The sequence below is a fragment of the Sus scrofa genome, chromosome 2, assembly GCF_054392235.1.
Source record: "Sus scrofa isolate SSC_HxYL_T2T_F1_AM1 chromosome 2, Sscrofa_HxYL_maternal_Yorkshire_Landrace_v2.0, whole genome shotgun sequence".
Lineage (NCBI taxonomy): Eukaryota > Metazoa > Chordata > Mammalia > Artiodactyla > Suidae > Sus > Sus scrofa.
Genome location: NC_139384.1, coordinates 130,504,705 through 130,525,104, shown reverse-complemented (window position 1 = coordinate 130,525,104; position 20,400 = coordinate 130,504,705). Strand labels below are relative to the sequence as shown.

General features: G+C 35.9%; 1 protein-coding gene across 18 annotated transcripts in view; it reads right to left on the bottom strand.

Moving 5' to 3' along the window:
* The window catches only part of AP3S1 (adaptor related protein complex 3 subunit sigma 1), an 80,348-nt gene that overhangs the window by 35,981 nt on the left and 23,967 nt on the right, over positions 1–20,400 (bottom strand). For 12 of the 18 annotated variants that reach the window (XR_014838598.1, XR_014838599.1, XR_014838600.1 and 9 more), the window contains exons 2-3: positions 18,605–18,696; positions 14,922–15,033 (exon numbers count right to left, since the gene is read on the bottom strand). The exons of 2 other annotated variants lie outside the window; for them this stretch is intronic. Coding sequence is in view for 6 of the 16 variants with exons in the window: in XM_021084657.2 (XP_020940316.1) it covers positions 14,922–15,033; positions 18,605–18,696 (204 nt within the window). In the remaining 10 variants the exon portion in view is untranslated. Of the gene's footprint in view, positions 1–11,180; positions 11,216–14,921; positions 15,034–18,604; positions 18,697–20,400 lie in introns of all 18 variants that reach the window. 4 more of the 18 variants (XR_014838602.1, XR_014838601.1, XR_014838603.1 and 1 more) reach the window with 1 other exon arrangement.

Genomic DNA, 20,400 nt, shown 5'->3' with positions numbered 1-20,400 from the left:
AACCAACCCTTAATATTTTAGAATATTACCAGTATTGTAGAAGCTCCTTCATATTCCATCAGTCAGCTATCATCAAAGGTAAAAACTACCCTGCTTTCTAACATTAAAAATACATTCTGCCTTTATTTCTGAACTTTAGAACTTTCTGAACTTTAGTTGACACCTGAACAACACAGTCTTGAACCACATGGGTTCACTTATAAGCTAATTTTTTTCAGTAAATATAGTACTACACTACCCATGGTTGGCTGAATCCATGGATGTGGATCCCACAGACATAGGAGGCCAACAGTAAGGGACTTGTGCATCCATGGATTCTGGTCAGTGGGTCCCAGAACCAATCCTCCTGCAGAACCCAAGGAACAACAGTATGTTTAAATGGAATCATACAGTATGTAACATTTTGAGTGGTTTCTTTCATTTGTTGTTGTTTTTGTGATTCATCTATTTTATTACATAATACAATAGTTCGTTCAGTCTTGTTATACAGTATGTCATCACAGGAATATACTACAATGTATTTACCCATTTCACTGTCAACAGAAATCCAGGTTGTTTCTAATACAGAGCCATTACAATTAGTGCTGCTAAGAACAATATTTTTTTTTAAACTGCTGCATTTGTGGCATATGGAAGTTCCCAGGCTAGGGATCAAACTGGAGTTGCAGGAGTTCCCATCGTGGTTCAGTGGTTAAGAAACCCCACTAGTATCCTTGAGGACGAGGGTCGGATCCCTGGCCTGGCTCAGTGGGTTAAGGATCCGGCATTGCTGTGGCTGTGGCGTAGGCCATCAGCTACAGCTCCAATTCGACCCCTAGCCTGGGAACCTCCATATGCTACAGATGAGCCCCTAAATACACAAAAATACAATAAAAAAAAAAAATGGAGCTGCACCTGCAGGCCTAGACCACAGCCATGGCAACACTGGCTCCGAGCCACATCTGTAACCTATGCTGCAGCTTGTGGCAATGCCATATCCTTAACTGAGTAAGGCCAGGACCAAACCCACATCCTCACGTTGACTATGTCCAGTCCTTAACTCACTGAGCCACAATGGGAATCCCTTAAGGACACTCTTATACAAGTCTTTTTTATTTATTTATTCATCTTTTTAGGGCAGCACCTGCGGCATATCGAAGTTCTCAGGCTAGGGGTGGAATTGGGAGTTGTAGCTGCTGGCCTATGCCACAGCCAGGGCAATGCAGGATCTGGGCCGCATCTGAGACCTATACCACAGCTCATGGCAATGCTGGATCCTTAACCCACTGAGAGAGGCCAGGGATTGAACCTGTGTCCTAAGAGATACTACTTGGGTCCACTACCGCTGAGCCATGGTGGGAACTCCTCTCATACAAGGCTTTTAGTGAACATACATATACATATCTACTGAGTGTATACCTAGAGTAGAGGCACTGGGTCATAGAGATTTTTCAAAGCAATTTTCAACAGATTTTTGAAGCAATTAGAAAAATTTACACTCCAAATAGTGGTACATTAAGAGTTCCCACAGTGCCACATCCTTACCAGCACTCTGTTGTCAATCTTTTAATTTTAGCCATTAGTGTGTGTGTATGGCAGTTATGTCACTGTAATATTCATTTGTATTTCCCTGATGCCTAAGGAGACTGACCACCACTTCATATTTATCGGCCATTTAAATACCCCTTTTTTGTGATGTCTGTTCAAGACTCTGCTCATATCTTTCTCTTACTGCTGTCTAAAAATTCTTTACATAGTCTAGATACAGTCATGTCATATACACATGTTACAGGTATCTTCTCCCATTCTTTGACTTGGAAGAACATGTTTTGATTTCAATATAGTCCTACTTATCAGATTTTTTCCCTTTATAGTTAATCTTTTTTCATTCTCCCAATAATGTACTTGGAAGAACATATGTTTTGATTTCAATATAGTCCAACTTATCAGATTTTTTCCCTTTATAGTTAATCTTTTTTTGTGTCCAACTTAAGAAATTTTTGCCTCTAGCAAGGTGAGGAAGATATTCTTCCAGAACAAAATAAAAACGTCACTGTTTTATTTTTCATGTTTGGACCAAATCTTTCTGGAATTAATTTTTATATGTGGTATGGGGTGGTCTTTCTTAATTTAAAAGCATTATTAAACTTATTAATCAGAATAAAGTTTCCAGTATGCCTTGATTTTTTCATGTTTGCTTTTCCCAAATCCACTGGTTTGATTACCCATAAACTGTAGACGTTCTTTTTTAAACATCAAAAGACCACAACCTTGGTGAAAAGGCTGTCTAAATGGCTCCCTTCACTTATGTATTACTTATGAAGGATCAGTGGAACCCAATGAATGCACAGACTATACTGGACAAATATACCGGTAGCAGTGAATGTGCCATTGGTAAACTACGGTGTGCAAAAATATAAGCTCTCTATAGAGGCAGTATGGCAAAGGGGTAAGGATACCTGAAAGACGGGCTTCAAATTCCTACTTAGCTACTATCTAGCTATTCGAACCGAAGCATCACTTAACTCCCCCAAAGATAAGAACTATAAAAGAGTTATACAACTATCTCCTTTCCTGAATTATCTTCAAGATTTAAATAATTTAAATTAAACGCTCAACACAGTGTCCAAAACACACCTACTAAACAGAATCAAGTACTGATTATCTGGCTATTCAAAACATACTATTATTATAAAATTAAAACAAATAGAAACTTCTAATTAGGCTAATAAACACTGATATAAAGGAAAGATAACTACACACAGAGGTTGCCAAGGCTTTGGGATTTGCTTACTAACTTAGAAAGAAAAAAGAGTTTTCAATATTTAAGCCAGAACAATACTACCTATGAAAAATGTAAATACTTTTTAAAAAGGTGCCCCACAGCAAAATGTCATTATAACTACATGTCCTTAACTTAGGTGAATTCTTAAGATATAAGACATTCAAATGCTAACTTTGGTTGGAAAATTAAAAACCCTCTTCAAAAAACACTCTATTTATTTTCTTCTGAGTTAGCAAGAATTACTTAACGTAATTAGAACCTAGAGCCCCATGGAAGATATACACTGCTGATCTGTTACATGGACAAGGCCAATACAAAACTAATAATCCACAAACTGAAGTAAAGAAATCAAGAAAAAAATAATGGGCCTTGGGAGATCTAGCCAGAACAACCAAAAAATAATAAAGTTGCTGCTGCACTCTATTTCACAAAGAGAAAAATAAAAAGAGCAAAAAACTACAAGTGACATGGTAAATAAATGGCACTCTCATGTGTTTGATTTTTACATGATAAAAATTTAAAGTCAATTTCCATATAAAGTTATCTACTAAGTAGCTACTCCTTAATCTCTGGTTTTGGGAATTCAAATGGTGGTGGGAGAAAAAATATTTTTAATTTACTAAGAATCATATTTCAAGTTTTCCTTCACTTTAATAATCACATGTTTCCCAAGAATAACTATAAAAGAGATATTCAGGAGTTCCTGTTGTGGTGCAGCAGAGATAAATCCAACTAGGAACCATGAGGTTGTGGGCTCAATCCCTGGGCTCACTCAATGGGTTAAGATCCGGCATTGCCATGAGCTGTAGTGTAGGTTGTAGACATGGCTCACATCTGGTGCCGTTGTGGCTTTGGCTGTGGCTGTGGCCCGCAGCTGTAGCTCCGATTCCACCCCTATCCTGGGAACTGCCATATGCTGCAGGTATGGCCCTAAAAAGCAAAAGAAAAAAAAAAGAGAGAGATATTTAGAAAAATGCCATATCCATATAGTCTCCTTTCCCTGCGGCCCTCTATAAACAGAACGTCCTTGTGCTCCTGTTATCTTTTTTTTAAATTTTTTAACTTTATTTTTAATTGTGGTTGTAAATACATAACATTAAATTAACCATCTTAACTATTTATATGTACACAGTTCAATAGTGTTAGGTACACTGCTGAGCAACAGATTTCTAGAACTTTTTCCTCTTGTAAAACTGAAACCATGCCCATTAAACATTAATTTCTCTTTCCCACTTTGCCCAGACCTTGGCAACCACCTTTCTACTTTTCGTTTCTATGATTTTTGACTACTTTATATACTTCATATGAGTGAAATCATATAGCATTTGTCATTTTTTGAGTGGTTTATTTCACTTAGCATAATATCCACTAGGTTCATCCTTTATCTTTATTTACAAATCTACATGCTTGGGCCACAAAGGGTAACAAGAATCATGTACAAAGCGGCTTAGCACTTAAAAATACTTAGTACTCTATTAAAATTCCAGCTTAGCCTCTATGAAATCTAGGACAAGTTATTTAACACTAAGCCGTATTTGGTCATAATAATGTTGTCTATGCCACAGAGTTGTTTTAGTGATTAAATGAATAAACATAAAGGGTTTAGAATAGCATCTCACCAAAAAAAAAGTACTCAATAGATATTAGCTAGTATTTATAATAATATAGGCAGATGGAGATATAAAATATTCTCAAGCAATACCACTTCTTTGGCAGACCCTCATTTAGAGTTTCTGAGTTAAAAAAAATATATTCTGGGTATGGAGACTTCCGTTAAATTTCAGAAGGAATTGATCCTCCTGTTCCTAATCTAAAATATCAAATAAAACACATAAATGTTAAACTGGAAGGGAGTTCCTGTTGTGGCTCAGCAGTTAAGAACCTGACTAGAATCCATGAGGATATGTGTTTGATCCCTGGCCTCACTCAGTGGGTTAAGGATCCCACATTGCTGCAAGCTGTGGTGTAGGTTGTGGATGTGGCTCGGATCCTGCATTGCTGTGGTTGTGGCGTAGGCTGGCAGCTGCTGCTCTGATTCAACCCCTAGCCTGGGAACTTCAATATATCGCAAGTGTGGCCCTAAAAAAAAGACAAAAAAAAACCCTACTAAACTGACATGTTATAAGACAGGAAAAACCTTAAGCCCAAGAAAAGGAGGCATAAATTTAAGCATATGCCAAGAGATCTAAAAAAATTTTTTTAGTCAGCTGCAAGATATTCTAGCTCAACTAAAAAATCAAAATACCACTAAAATGTATGTACCAACAGAGCTAGGGAGGACAAACTAAACTTAAAATCAGACCAATACCTTTAAACAGCTATGAATGTAGCTGAGATATACTCTCCAATATGAACTATTGCATGTTTAAGGTGTGTAGAGAGCACTTGATTCAGCATATGACCGGATTCTGGACTGGATTTCCACGATACCTGACCTGGGTACTAACGTGCCAATGACGACTGATGACAATGATGACAATTATTCTACCAGTAAAATACAGACATCTATTGTGTATATACACCATGTACCTGTTACGTAAGACATATTAAACTCCTGACTTCAATATGAAAAAATTAAGTCGATGAAGGACTGTGTTCTATATTCATGTGATAATGATTCCTTAAGAGTTCACATCAGTGATTCTTTTTGTGTGATATATTTCTATATTTTAAAAAAATTTTTAAAAATTAAAAAAATTAAAGGCTAATGATATTAGTTAGCATTTACTGAGTACAATTTATAATGACATTGCTATTGTTCCAAGTTCTTTAAATAGATTATTGTATTTAATCCTTCACAGTAATCCCACAGGCAGATACTTTTTATCAACCATCTGTAATTTAAAGCAAAAACTTAATTCTTAGCACAGTTAGGTAAGAAGAGTCCTGATTAAAATCCAGAAAGTCTCACTGCAGAGCTACATCCTTATTCACTAGGCATACTCCCTCCAACAAAAATAATCCTTTATTTTTAATGCAGTAAGAAGTGATTTAAAAAATTTGGAAAATACAGAAAAATATAAAGCAAATGTTTTTTTCTTTTTAGGGCCACACTTGTGGCACATGGAGGTTTGCAGGCGAGGGGTCCGATCAGAGCTACAGCTGCCAGCCTACACCTCAGCCACAGCAACGTCAGATCCTAGCCACATCTCTGACCTACACCACAGTTCATGGCAACGCTGGATCCTTAACCCACTGAGCGAGATCAGGAATCAAACCCACAACCTCATGGTTCCTAGTCGGATTTGTTTCCACTGTGACACGATGGGAACTACATAAAGCAAAATTTTTCTGTAAGTCAACTATACTCAAATAAAATTTTTTCTGTCTCCCACATTAACACAGTATCGTGCAAAGACTGCTTATACTATAGGAAATTTAATTACATTGAAGCCTACTCATTAAAGTGACTTGCTATGGGAGTTCCCATCATGGCACAGCGGAAACAAATCCGACTAGGAACCCTGAGGTTGCAGGCTCAATCCCTGGCCTCTCTGAGTGGGTTAAGGATCTGGCATTGCCGTGGGCTGTGGTGTAGGTTGCAGAGGTGGCTCGGATCTGGCACTGCTGTGGCTGTGGCGTAGGCCAAAGCCTACAGCTCTCATTCGACTAGCCTGGGAACCTCCATATGACTCGGGTGTGGCCCTAAAAAGCAAAATAAATAAATAAAGTGACATTATGATTTGCATGTTGAATTTAAAAGTCTAAGGTAGAAGTAGGGTTTTAAATTTGTAAGGTAATATATCAAATATTAACTTTTAAAATAAAAATAGCCTGTGAATTATTTTTCAGTGTACAAAAGCTACTCTGAGAAGACTTTTAAAAAAACTCATATTGATACCAATTGCTGGAACGCCATTTAAAATTCCAAGCAAAAGTTGATTTTTAAAATGATATTTGGCCTTGAAAAATCTTCTCTGTTCAAAATGCCATACAAGTGTTATTTTGAACACTGACTTAAAATAAAATAAAATGAGGGAGGTCCCACCATTCCTCAGTGGTAATGAACCTGACTAGAATCCATGAGGATATGGATTTGATCCCTGTTCTCACTCAGTGGATTAAGGGTCCAGCGTTGCTGTGGTGTAGGCTGCAAACACAGCTCGATCCTGTGTTGCTGTGGCTGTAATGTAGGCCAGCAGCTATACTCTGATTCAACCCCTAGACTTGGAACCTCCCTATGCCACAGATGTGGCCCTAAAAAGCAAAAAAGAAAAAAGAAATAAAATAAATTAAAATGAATAAAAATCTTAGATTTTCCTTAGAGAATATCAACTAATAAATACAGAAATCATGATGGAAAAACCACCATTTGGCAAACACCATAATAATTCTTCTAGGCAGGAATCATATCAAAAGACGCTAAAACTAATGACCAAATTATGGTTAGAAAAAAAATATTTATATACTCTCTCAAGTATTCCCCATAAGACATTTCTAAGCAGAAAGGGAAAATGGAAGCTCATGTAAGTAAACCTGGCAGACACTTCATTAACCAAGGGATGAGAATAAACATGAAATAATGGGAGAAAACGACATCATGTATCTCCTGATGTAATGCATTGAGAAGGACGTAACATCACTTATGGTATTCCTGAATTTAATCAGTAAGAAACATTAAACAAATCCAAACTGAGGAATATTCTACAACGTAACTGGCTACTACACTTCAAAGACCAAGGTAGGAACATCATGAAATGAATGGAAGGCAAGATGAAGAACTATTACTGAGTAAAGGAGACTTAGAAGACAAGAAAACTCATGCAATGTGTGACCTGAACCGAACTCTGAACAAGAAAAATTACATTATGGGACAACTGGCAAACTATGAATAAGATGTGCTCATTAGATACTAGTATTGCATCAACATAAATTTCCTGAATTTTATTTATTTTTATTTATTTACTTATTTGCCACACCTACAGTCTGCGTAAGTTTCCAGGCCAGGTATTGAACCTGCACCATAGCAGCAAACAGAGCCTTAACTCGTTGACAATCCTGGACCCTTAATTCGTTGCACCACTGCTAAATTTCCTTATTTTAATCATGTACTTGAGATTACAGAAGATGTTAAATGCAGGAATCTGGATAAGGATACAGTATAGAAAAACTCTTTGTATTATATTTGCCACTCTTTTGAAGACTGAAATAATTTCAACATGAAAAGTTTTAAATTTTTAAAGAAAAAAAATGAAAAACCAATCTCAAAGGGCACTCTTTTCCTTTATATCCAATCCCTCCATGAAGCCTACTATTCTACACGTAAAGAAAGATACCAACACAAGCTGAGTTTTTCTCTTTCAAACCGACTTTTAAAGGGAAAAAAATTTAAGTTACTTCCAGCTTCAAAATTCTGACTTAAGTACTTGAGTTCCAAAATACTGCCCTCACCACTAAAAAGTAAGTAATAACGTGTCCACTGCTTTATTTTAGGCCCTTGCTGACTGCTTTATGTAGATTAGCCCCAATTCTTAAAACAGTGCTGACAAGGAAGGTTCAGTATCAGTACATACAGACAAGAAAACTGGAGATGAATAAGACTAACTAATTTGCTCAAAGTTGCAGAACTTTAGATGACTAAGCCACTATTAAACCCATAAAATTGAACTCTAAATACCAATCTGATAGCCTCCCAAGAGGACTGCTGAGATGTTAACAAAACATGAAAACTAGAATGTTAAGTATCATCAAATTTGATACCTGCATTTATCGTGAAGCAGCAGCAATGTAAATAACTGAAAAGTGAATTATTATATTTCCAATCATTGTAAGTCAGACCTTTCAACAATGAAAATAAGATAGGAAAAGGATTTTAGGAATGCCGAATGGCTCTACCAGTGTCTGATTCAAATGGCTCACAGCACTATTTTTTGGTTTCCCACATATATATAAGAAACAAATCTTATTAGAAATAAAATTATGGAGTTCCTGCTGTGTTGCAGTGGGTTAAGTATCTGACTGCAGCAGCTCGGGTCTCTCTGTGGAGGTGGGTGTTTGATCTTCTGCCCCACACAGTGGGTTAAAGGATGCAGCCACTGCAGCAGCTGCGCATAGGTCACAGCTGCAACTCACAGTCAATCCCAGTCCACAGGTGCAGCCATTAAAAACAAAGAAGGAAAAAAAAGAAAATTTTAATCCTCTGGTAACACAGTATGATGTAGCAAGCAGAATTTTCCTAAAATGAACCTGGAAAACAAGCCAATGGGGCCAGAGTTCCCTCTTTTGTCAGCATAAGGAACTGCACCAGAACTCACTCATCTCTCCACAGGACCAGGCGTTTATACATACCATCTAATTCCCCAACAGGAGAGCTGTAACTTCCCACAAGACTTGGTTGGCCAGTTTCCCCAGACATTTTTTTTTTTTTTTTTTTTTTTTTGCTTTTTTGCTTTTTAGGGCTGCACCCGTGGCATATGGAAGTTCCCAGGCTAGAGGTTGAATCGGAACTGTAGCTGCTGGTCTACACCACAGTCACAGCATCGCAGGATCCGAGCCAAGTCTGTGACCTACATCACAGCTCATGGCAACACTGGTTCCTTGACCCACTGAGCAAGGCCAGGGATTGAACCTACATCCTCATGGATACTAGTCTGATAGTTAACTGCTGAGCCACAATGGGAACTCCTCCCCAGATAATTTTTTAAAACAGGTGGCACCTAAAGGTGAGCAGCTAAAGGCTTAAGTAATGCATATTCCACCTCACTGACAAGGACGCTTTTCTTTCTTTCTCTCTCTCTTTTGCTTTTTAGGGCTGCACCTGTGGACTGGGATTGAATCCACGGCATAGGGAAGTTCCCAGGATAGGGGTTGAATCAGAGCTGCAGCTGCTGGCCTATACCACAGCCACAACAACAGGGGATCCGAGCCAGGTCTCTGCTCTACAGCACAGCTCATGCTAACACTGGATTCTTAACCTACTGAGCAAGGCTAGTATCTGCGTCCTCATGGATACTAGTCAGGTTCACTACTGCTGAGTCACGATGGCAACTCCCTGACAAGGATGCTTTCAATGAAGCCTACCCTTACAATAAAAGAGAACAATGATGTGGGGTGGGAGGGGTGAGTCCTCCACTGGCCTATATGATAGTGGAAGATCAGGGGATCTTCACTTAAGTATCCTTGGCTTCTAAGTTTACCCAGTTAAGCCTATTCTTATGATATAATTCTATCTACAATGCAGAATTCCTCTTAAGGCATCAAAGAACATATAGGATAAAAATATTCACAAATTCGTGTAAATATTAAAAAGAAAAAGAAAAGGACTTCTTTACCCAATTAAGTTTGTGTGCTACTGCAATACTTTAACGATAATGTTAGCTAAAAACCACTAACTACTACATGTCAGTCATTTAGTGACAGGCTTCACATACACTATCTTTTTTCAATACTTTCATCTACTCTATGAATTGGTTTTATTATTAGCACCCCTATTTTACAGATGAGAAAAATTAGGATAAAAGATACTAAGTAACTTGCCCAAAATTATATAGCCAGTACAAAGAAGGGCCCAAACGATTTTAACCAAGTAGCTTGTTTTAATTCACTGCTATTTCTAACAACTCATGAAGTCTATAGGCAGAATATGAAATAGGCAGTTAACAGGTGAAAAAATTCAAGGTCTATAGAGATGAAATGACTTGTTCAACATCATACTAAATTATCATTAGTGGCCACAAATAAAACTTCACAAAAGCTAGTCTAACACTCAGTACTACAGTAATGACAAATGCTATTATACATATTCTAACACCATGGTCAAAACACAACTTTCTAAACCTAAAAAGTTCAGCTGTTAGTTCTCAATTTTTTACTAGCTATAACCAAACAAGGCTGATGCTGATATAACTGCTACATGTGATACAGAAAACTACTACAAAATTTGGAATTATCTAGTGAACTAAATTTTATGCCTCCAGTATCAGCATGGCATATACTAAATTAATTGAGGTCAATATGACTGCTTATAAATAACTCAGTCAACATTAATATTTAATGTACTTCTATTCTCATTCTGTAAATATTTTAACACTCTCAAAGAAGATATGCTGTAACAGAAGGGACTTCAAAAAAGGCTATCAACTCTGAAATTGACTTACATTACAGTTAAAATCACACTATAATAGCATACATCAGAAAAAAAAATCACCTTTTTTCCAACTAATAAAGAATTAAAAGAAACAAAAGAAAACAGAAGCTGACTATTCAACTTGGTGGCATACTGGTATAAATCCCACATGGAATTTACTAACAATGCCTCCTCTCAGATTTTGTACACGATAAAAAGTCAAATCTGGGACAATGCATGCATACCTTAGAAACAGGAAATCTTTTCATAAAAATTTATGTTTCCAATGAACATTTGAATTGTGTCATTTTTAATATTTAAAAATAGAAATGAAACATGTTCAGTCATTACCTGTTGATGTTTATGAAATTTCCTTCATCCATTCTCTAAAGAAAATACAAAACCAAGGTTTTGATCTAAACTCTCTTGATTTATAATATTTCACTTTTACTTACATTATACTTGCTTTTCTCAAAACTACAGGATGGACAAAGCAAGAAGATTGGTTTTAAATAAGCTCTGAATAGCTATTTCACAAAACAGAAGCAGAAACAATAAGCTACTCCCTTCCATCTCTGTTCACTCAACCAATGTTTTTAAAGTCACTGACTCACGCCTATTTAGCACTCTGTCTTAAATATTTAATGATCTGTGATAACCACAGGGGAAAAACAGCAACTACAGAATTTCCAACACGTTCAGGTAGTGAGAGAATTCATCCCTTTAAGGTAAATTACAGAAAGTTTCTTTTTTTGTGAAATGATAGATCAACATGTGGTAAATCAATAGTATTTTCCTGTAAAAACAGCTTAAGCCTACATTAGAAATGGGAAAATGACACAATTTTCCTGAAATTATTTTTTCTGTATCTAATATCAAGATAAATTACCAACATTTCAAAGAGTAACTGCTAAAAAACTACAAAACACAAGACACAGTTTCCACTTTCCACAAATACATGGATATGGTGTGGGATCTATGTTTTTTGACAACTCCCCATATAACTCCCTTCTGAGATATAATAACTATGCTATCATAACCATTAAGATCAGCAATGACATCAACGTAATCAATGACGGGCAAATAATTTAGGTAGAAAGATGAGCAATTATAAAGGCTCCGAGGTAAAAACATGCCTGCTATATCTGAGGACGAAGGAGGCCAGTGTGGGTGGAACAAAGGGGAAAGGGGTAGAAAATGAAGTAAGACAGCTTAAATTCTTAGGTCGTAGGGTATGGGGAGGAGAGTCAGACCACATGAGGCCTCATGGGTCATTTATAAGGAAGTTGGCTTTTACACGGATGCATTCAGAATGCAAAGGTATAAAATGTAACACATTTCAATAGTATCACTCTGGCTGTTTTACTGAGAAAAAAGACAAAAGACAAAACACAGTGCAAGTAGGAAGACCAGTCAGAAAACTACTGAAATAATCCAGGCAAAACTAACAGCAACATGGACTAACATGGAGGCAGTGCAGTGACTATTAAGTAGATTCTGTATGATCAACAGGATTTGCCAAAGAAGAAGACATAACAGAGACCAAGAAACTAAATGAAGCAACTAAAGGGGTAGGATGCAAACCAGGCAAGTAAGGTGTCCAAGAAGCCACGTGAAGAAGATACTTGATGAAGAGGAAGGAGAATAATAAACAATCTTAATCAAATAAAAGAAGACTGATGAGAACCTCTAGATTCAGCAACAGTAGAGTTGAAAAACCTGAGTGGAGTAGGTTCAACAAAGAATGGGAGAAGAAAAATGTAAGATAATGCATTCAGACAACTTTTTAAAAGGGTTTTGCTAAAAAGGGAAGGAAAAAAATGAGAGAGTGGCTGGAAAAGAAATAGAGACAAGATTTTTTTTTTTTTTTTTTTTTTTGCGATGGAAGAACATATTATAGGCTAGTGGGAATGATCTAGAAGAGGGGAAAAAATGATACAGAAGTGGAGAAATGCTAGAGCAATGAGAAGGAGGAAACTAGCATATAAGTGGGTGAGTTGGTCTTAGCTAGGCACAAAGTTCATCTCTTATAGAAGACAGTAGATTACAAGGACACAGATGCAGTCTGTAGAAGTTCCCTTCTGACTGCTTCTGAATGTCTACTATATCAGAAAGCTATGTGCTGTAAGTGCTACAGGTTTGAGGACGGAGGAAAATGGATCAGCAGTTGTCCAGGAGTGTGGGAGAATAAAATAACTAGGGAAATATAATATGATTACTGGGTCCATTAAGGACTCACTGAGGTTAGGGATCATGACTTTAAAGTGAGGCAAGCCATGTATGGTTATCCTTTTTTTCTCTGAGTATGTTCAAACATGTGGGTACAGACAAAGAGCTGAGTATATACAAGCCTGTGATCATCATGACTGACCATGGAATTTAAGCTGGGCAAGAAAAATAAGACATTAGAAGGATCAGGGACAGTGAAAAATGACAGACTTAAAAGAATGAAGGTCCCAAAGAGACACTGAAAAGATATAAGGAAAACAGGAATATAGGATTTTGGACATAAACATGTCTGTTTTTCTAAAGTTGCCATTTATTTATTAATGAATGGATTGAACAACTAAAAATGTATAACTATAGCTAGAAAACTTTCAATAAATTTTTTGTCCTCAAAAAAAAAAAAAAAGCCTGAAGGTCCCAATAGGCTCAAAGAACTGTTAGAATAACAGAAACTGTGATATGAAAGCATAAGAGATGGCAGCAGAGAGCAGAAACTGAAATTAAGGTAATATAGGGATTGTAGTTTGAATAAAGACTATCTAGAAATGAGTAGAGAAGTGAGGTAATAGGCAAAATCCATTGGAGAAGAGGAATCACGGTTTTGAAAATACCAGTGTATTGAATGAATTACCACCTGAATGTTGAAATAATCAAGAATTGTTAACACAAATGGTACCAGAATGAATGTCACTGAAATAAGAACCAAAATCTGTTAGGAGACCATTCTCCATGGGTCTTCCATTCCTGCACATCTTATGAACAGAGGTATTGAGTGCCTTTATCGGGGATTACCTTTTCAAGCAAGTTTATATAGCCAATTGCTTTGGAAAAGATAATGTCTCCTTCTAAAGCAAAAGTCAGGTTTACCTACACTCTTGGAAGATACTCTTTTCCTCCAGGACAAGGGTAAACATGCTTAGTGTCCATTAGAAAAGATTCTAGTTCCCTAAGCTTGGGGTTTCTCTCTTATAATTCAATTCACTATGTATGCAGGCCCTACTTGTACCTTATCAAGTCACACTTAAGGAAATGGGACTTGAATAACCAGTTTAGCAAATGCTGTCCCTTTGGCTACTGCCTTTGCTGTTAGCAATGAAGTCTTTTTTTTCTGTCCCAGAAATCTTCCATCTTCTGCCAGCATCCATGAAACCAGGCTAGTTAACATGTTTGCCTGTAAGCAAAGCATAACTTCTCATCATTGAAAGTTTTTGACAAAATCGCCAATGAATGAGGGGTGGGAATGAGAGACTACTGCAACTGGATGGGTAGATGGTGGTATAGTTTAATAACATGAGATAAAGTCTGAAGATGTTTTAGAAAAGAAAAGGGAATGGAAAAAGCAGTAAGAAGCAACAAGAACACCCTCTAGGTTTAATGCTATGAAGAAAGCAGGAGAGAAAACTGCCAGTACTTGAGAAGATGGCAGATAATGTCATCAGAGAAGCCAGATGTAAATAGCACAAAAATGTAAAGGTAATATTAATAGAAGAAGTTGAAGATAAGGAGGAATTTGCTGACGAGTTTCAGAGACATTATGAAAGATTTTCAGGAAATAAAAATGGGTGGGTTTGGGGGTTACATCTGGATACATACAGTAAAAAAAAAAAAAAAAAAAAAAACCATGAGTGTTGGGCATCCTGTGATGACCTTCATGAAGAGGAAAAAGGGGCATTTGGAAACTAGCTTAACCAGATTAAGCCCAAAGATTTCTACATTGCTTATCCCTCTTTACCTAGCCAATACGTACTATGGAACACTTTTATTATCCAAAAAACATCATTTTAGAAAATTTAGAACAAAGAAGTTTTAAAAAATACAAATGCCAAAATTGTTGTTTAAAACAATAAGACACAAGTGTTAACTTACTTGAATTAGATCTAAAATGCCAAGTTCACTTTCTGAAGAATCCACACAGAAGACAAAATACAATGTTGCATAATGTCTATAAATCAGTTTGTTGTCAGATCCTCCAATTAATCTAAATGACAAAAAAAAATGTAATGTTATACGAATAAAATGAAAAACATATCATTAGCTAAAGCAAAATTACCATTTATTTAAAACCCTCTAAAAAATGAAAGGTAACATTTAATGATATAGCATTCAAGTGAACCAGATGGTTGTTTTCTTCAGAGAAGTCAAGTTAAAAGATGCCACAGCATATGGAAGATCCCAAGCTAGGGGGCGAATCGGAGCTATAGCTGCCAGCCTACGCCACAGCCATAGCAACGCAGGATCCGAGCCACATCTGTGACCTACACCACAGCTTACAGCAAAGTCAGATCCCTGACCCACTAAGCAAAGTCAGGGATCGAACCCACATCCTCTTGGGTGCTAGTCAGATTCGTTTCCACTGTGCCGTGACGGGAATCCCTGCTGATGCACTGAGAGTGGGTAAGGAGCAATAAACAAACAAGGAAAAATGATCAGAGCGGAAGGGGCTAAGTATAGAGAATCAAAATAAGATGATGCCACATTGATGGATTTGGTACTTCCAATTGAGTATTGAAAGAGTTGACATTCAGGCTGAGCTTTAATGATAAGGAACCTGTCACGAAAAAATTTAGAGAACAACATTTCGAGGAAAGGTAATAACTAATAAAAAGGCCATTTCATAAAGAATGAAACATATATACTCAAGAAAAAAAAGAAGGCTTGTGATCAATGACAGATTAGTAAGCGATCAGATAAGAGAATAGGGCAAAAATGAGATCATAGGGCATTTGTAAGCATGTATTTAACTCCAAAGGTCACGAGTTACACCGCTTAAGACTGACTATCAACTAGGAAAAAAAATTACATTTCTTCTTAAGTTTTGGAAAGGTTTATCATCAATATCATTTCCAAAAATAGATTTTGTTTTGGAATATAAATGCAAGAAAACTGAGCTAAAAGATACTCAATTCATTCACCAAATATTTTTACTTATATTGACTGGAATTTCAGTGTTTTAAAATTAATAATTTAGGAACCATTCCAAACATATTCTATTTTTCTAAAAATAGCTTAGCTATCCCTAGTTAAGTTTACAGCAATTAGTTTACCTTCTCAAAAGACCCTTTAATACACACATAATATAAACAACAAACAAACAAATGGGAGTTCCCATGATGGCTCAGCAGGAAGGAACCCAACTAATATCCATGAGGATGCAGATGCAGTTACCATCCCTGGCCTCTCTTAGTGGGTTAAGGATCTGGCGTTGCTGTGGCTGTGGCCGGCAGCTGTAGCTCCAATTTGACCTCAGCCTGGGAACTTCTATATGCTATGGGTGGGGCCCTAAAAAGACAAAAAAAAAAAAAAAAAAAAAAAAAAAAATGAAGGCTAAATGCAATCAAAGATAACTGAACATTCAAACAAGACAGAGGAAAATAGCCATATATTTGTTACTTGGATATATTATATCCTCTAATAGCAAAAGTGAAAATGATCTTTGGCAAGAATTAAAAACCCCTACTTAGCTAGAAAAGATAGGCAATTTAAAAATAGGTATGCACTTTAAAGATTCTCCGAGTTGTATTTATAAACTATCATTGCAACTGTTCCTTGAAAGGGACAAAAAGCACAAACAGCAGGCTTTGCTTAATCCTGAATCTTCAATTTGGTGATGACCTTAATTTTTGTTTGGTTGTGCTTCAAAAGGAGAGCAAACTTTTGAAAACTGTAAGTTTCAAAATGGCAATTAAAGTTATTAAAAGAAAACAATGATATTAATATAAGTACATGCTTTATTATAATTTCATCTTCATACTATAGTACAACACTGATTCAAATTTGTGTATAGAATGCAATACATGATATAAAAACCACAGTTTAAGAAATCCTCTTAGTCCAAATATCTTATTTAACATAAGAGGAGAAAACTGAGATACAAAGAATTTGTTAGGAACAAAACCAGGACTAAACCAGATATGTAGCTTCATCTCTGATGCAATATTTGCTTTCTTCCTTTTATGAGGCTAGAAAAAAATAATCACAAATTCAAGTCATAACTTCCAGTTCAAACAGTGCCCTGGTTTGATCAAGCAAGCTCCTGCATGTCTACCACATGCAGTGCACTGTGCCGGGTGATACATTTCCTGTGAGATTAGAAGATTAAGAGGCTGAGATGAAGGGAAATGATGGCATTGGCAAACACAACTAAACTACAGAAGTTTAAGAGGAGTAAGTAAAGCATAATTAAAATATAAAAACAGAAAGCAGGTACACTTCTCTCACCCATTAAATTAGAGGCCTTGAGTTAATAGCAAAAACTATTAGGTGTGTATTTGCAAGTTTAAGTGCAACCTTTAAGAAATATAATTAAACTTTATACATGATAAAAAGTAATTTATGATCAGGTAAGAATGGATTCTCCCTTATCCAAACTATTTTTCATAATATGCTTTTTACACTTTAAAAATACAGAAAAGTGTGGACTTCTCTGACTAATCTGTGATTATTCAAAATGAGGTTCAACTAAAGTTTAGTTTTTAAACTGTCAATAAGGAAATAATCTTGTTAAGAAATTAAACATATAAAAATGGGAGGGAGTTCCTATCGAGGAGCAGCAGAAACGAATCCGACTAGGATCCATGAGGTTGCAGGTCCAATCCCTGGCCTCGCTCAGTGGGTTAAAGATCTGGCAATGCTGTGAGCTGTGGTATAAGTCGCAGACGCAGCTCGGATCTGGCGTTGCTGTGGCTGTGGTGTACGCCAGCAGCTGTAGCTCTGATTAGACCCCTAACCTGGGAACCTCCATATGCCACAAGTGCAGCCCTAAAATCAAAAAAAAAAAGGGGGGGAGGGAACATTTTTGAAACTCTTTGAGAACAAACTGTTTTCATGAAACCCATTAATTTAACAGTATTTTAATTAATAAACAAATTTGAAGAATTACAATACAATAGTTGGAAACTAATTATTAGCAATTGTTATTCATTTTAAAAACAGAAAAGTCTATTAGCTGAATTCAAATTTATCTATATAAACACATACATTTAAAAAGCAGACTTTCAGAATTGTTTATAACAATAAAATAAGGATGCTCTATAAACTTTTACAAACGGGTCCATTCACCCTAAGGAATACTTCACAGTCATTAAAAAGAATAAGACTGCTCTAGATGTGTTTATGTGCAAAGTTTTTCAAAATATAAGTGCAAATAAGCAACACGAAAACCACCATACATGGTGATCCTGTAAGTAAAATACTTTAAGGTTATACTTTTATACGTTAATGCAAAATTAATCTTCTAGAAAGACACCCAAAAAACTGGAAGAAGAACTGAAGTTGGAGGGGAAGATTCAGTTTATATTTTGTACTTCCCTGTAATGTTTGAATTTCTGCCATATGAATATATTACCTTTATATGAAATGCATTTATAAACTTTTGAGCAAAAAAGATTGCATATTTTCAAAAAATTAGTTAAGTTAGACTTTAATATAAGTGGCATTTAATTCACCTGATCCAATTAATCAATTTAGGATTTTATAATAAACCAAACAAACAGTATATATTTTAAACATATAGGCAAAGATTAGAAATGTCCAGGAAATGGTTTACTTACAATCCTCCTTCTAGGAAATTACAAACATTCTCATCCCTCTTAGACACCAAATGGAATGTCTCCCTGATGATTTGCTGTTGTGTATCTTCACTCTGAGAAAGAATAATTCATCTATGTTAGGATCAAAGTTCTAGGTTTAACAGCATTTTAACAATTTTAAAAATAAAACTTAACATCTGTGAAATTCATCTAAGAGAGAGGTCCCTGAAGAACTAACCTATCATATCTTAACAGAAACAAAGCCTAATTTTTTTTATTAAAAACAAATAGCAAAAATGAAATAAAAAATTAGCACTTTATAGCTTACCACTACAAAACTTATTTCTTACCTTCAAAATCCAATAAAAAAATGACAAATTAATTATAGATACTATAAAAAGGGACACTAGATATTAACTATCCAAAGCCCATCGTTTTACAAATGAGTAAAATGAAATAGGGAGATAAAGTTATAAACATTTAATGCAGGTAATCTATACTTTAATGGAAGAAAGTACAGAAGTTTCAAGCTTCCAATTTTGTAATTTTAACTAAATGCAGATTGAGTCTATCCATCTTACTCATCTTTATATAAGCACATTCTAAAACCAAGAATTGACTCAATAAATATTTGTTAAACTTACCAAACAATTCATATCCCAATAAAAAGAGTCAGCTTCTCAAACTTTGCAATAGAAAACTGGGCAAAATTGTGAACAAGAATTTCACAGGAAAGAAAACACGATGGTCTATAACAAATGATAAGATGCTAAACCTTATACTATCAATGAAGTGAAATACAAATTAAAGAATGAGGTAACTCCACATGTGTATTAATGAAAATGTAAACTTCTGACAGTATCAAATGTTGACAAAGATATGGAAACAAGGAAATTCTCATCCTACCAGTGGGAAGGTAAGTGGTATAATCACTTGAGCAAAAAGTTTTAAAATCTAGCACTTCCACTCCCTGGTACAATGCTACACCATATGAAACCACTATTTTTGAAAGTCAAAAACAATAGAAAATTAGCATATATATTTATATATATAGGCAAGTCTATATATGTAGGCAAATCTCTCTATATACATATATATATAAAACTCCTAATCTGTACACCAACAAACACAAAGACAAATGTTCATAAAGGCACCGTAACAACAAAAAAGAGCTGAAAATAACCCAAATGTCCAAAAAAACCACAATTATGGTAAAATCATTAAATGGAATCATACAAGAAGTGAAAATTATTAATTTACCCATATGTAAATTACACCCATCAATATGAATGATTCTCAAAAATATAAATATGGATGAGTTCCCGCTGTAGCTCAGCAGGTTAGGAGCCAGACTAGTATCCATGAGGATGCGGGTTCGATCCCTGGTCTTGATCAGTGCGTTAAGGATCCAGTGTTGCCATGAGCTCTGGTACAGGTCGCAGATGAGCCTTGGATCTGGCGTTGCTGTGGCTGTGGTGTAGGTAGGCAGCTAGAGCTCCGATTTGATCCCTAGCCTAGGAGCTTCCATATGTCACAGGTATGGCCCTAAAAGAAAAAAAAAAATTTAATGTGGAAAAAAGGAGTTACCACCTTAACTCAATTTGCTGTAAAAAATACCAGAGACTAATGGCTTAACTAAAAGAAATGTATTTTCTCACAATTTCGGAGACAAGAAGTTTAAGACAGAGGTATCAACATAGTTGGTTGCTGGTGACTACTCTCTTCTTGGCTTGAAAACAACCATCTTCTCATTGTCCAATGTCCAATGACAGAAGCAAGAACAGGCTCTCTGGTATCTTTTCTTATAAGATCACTAA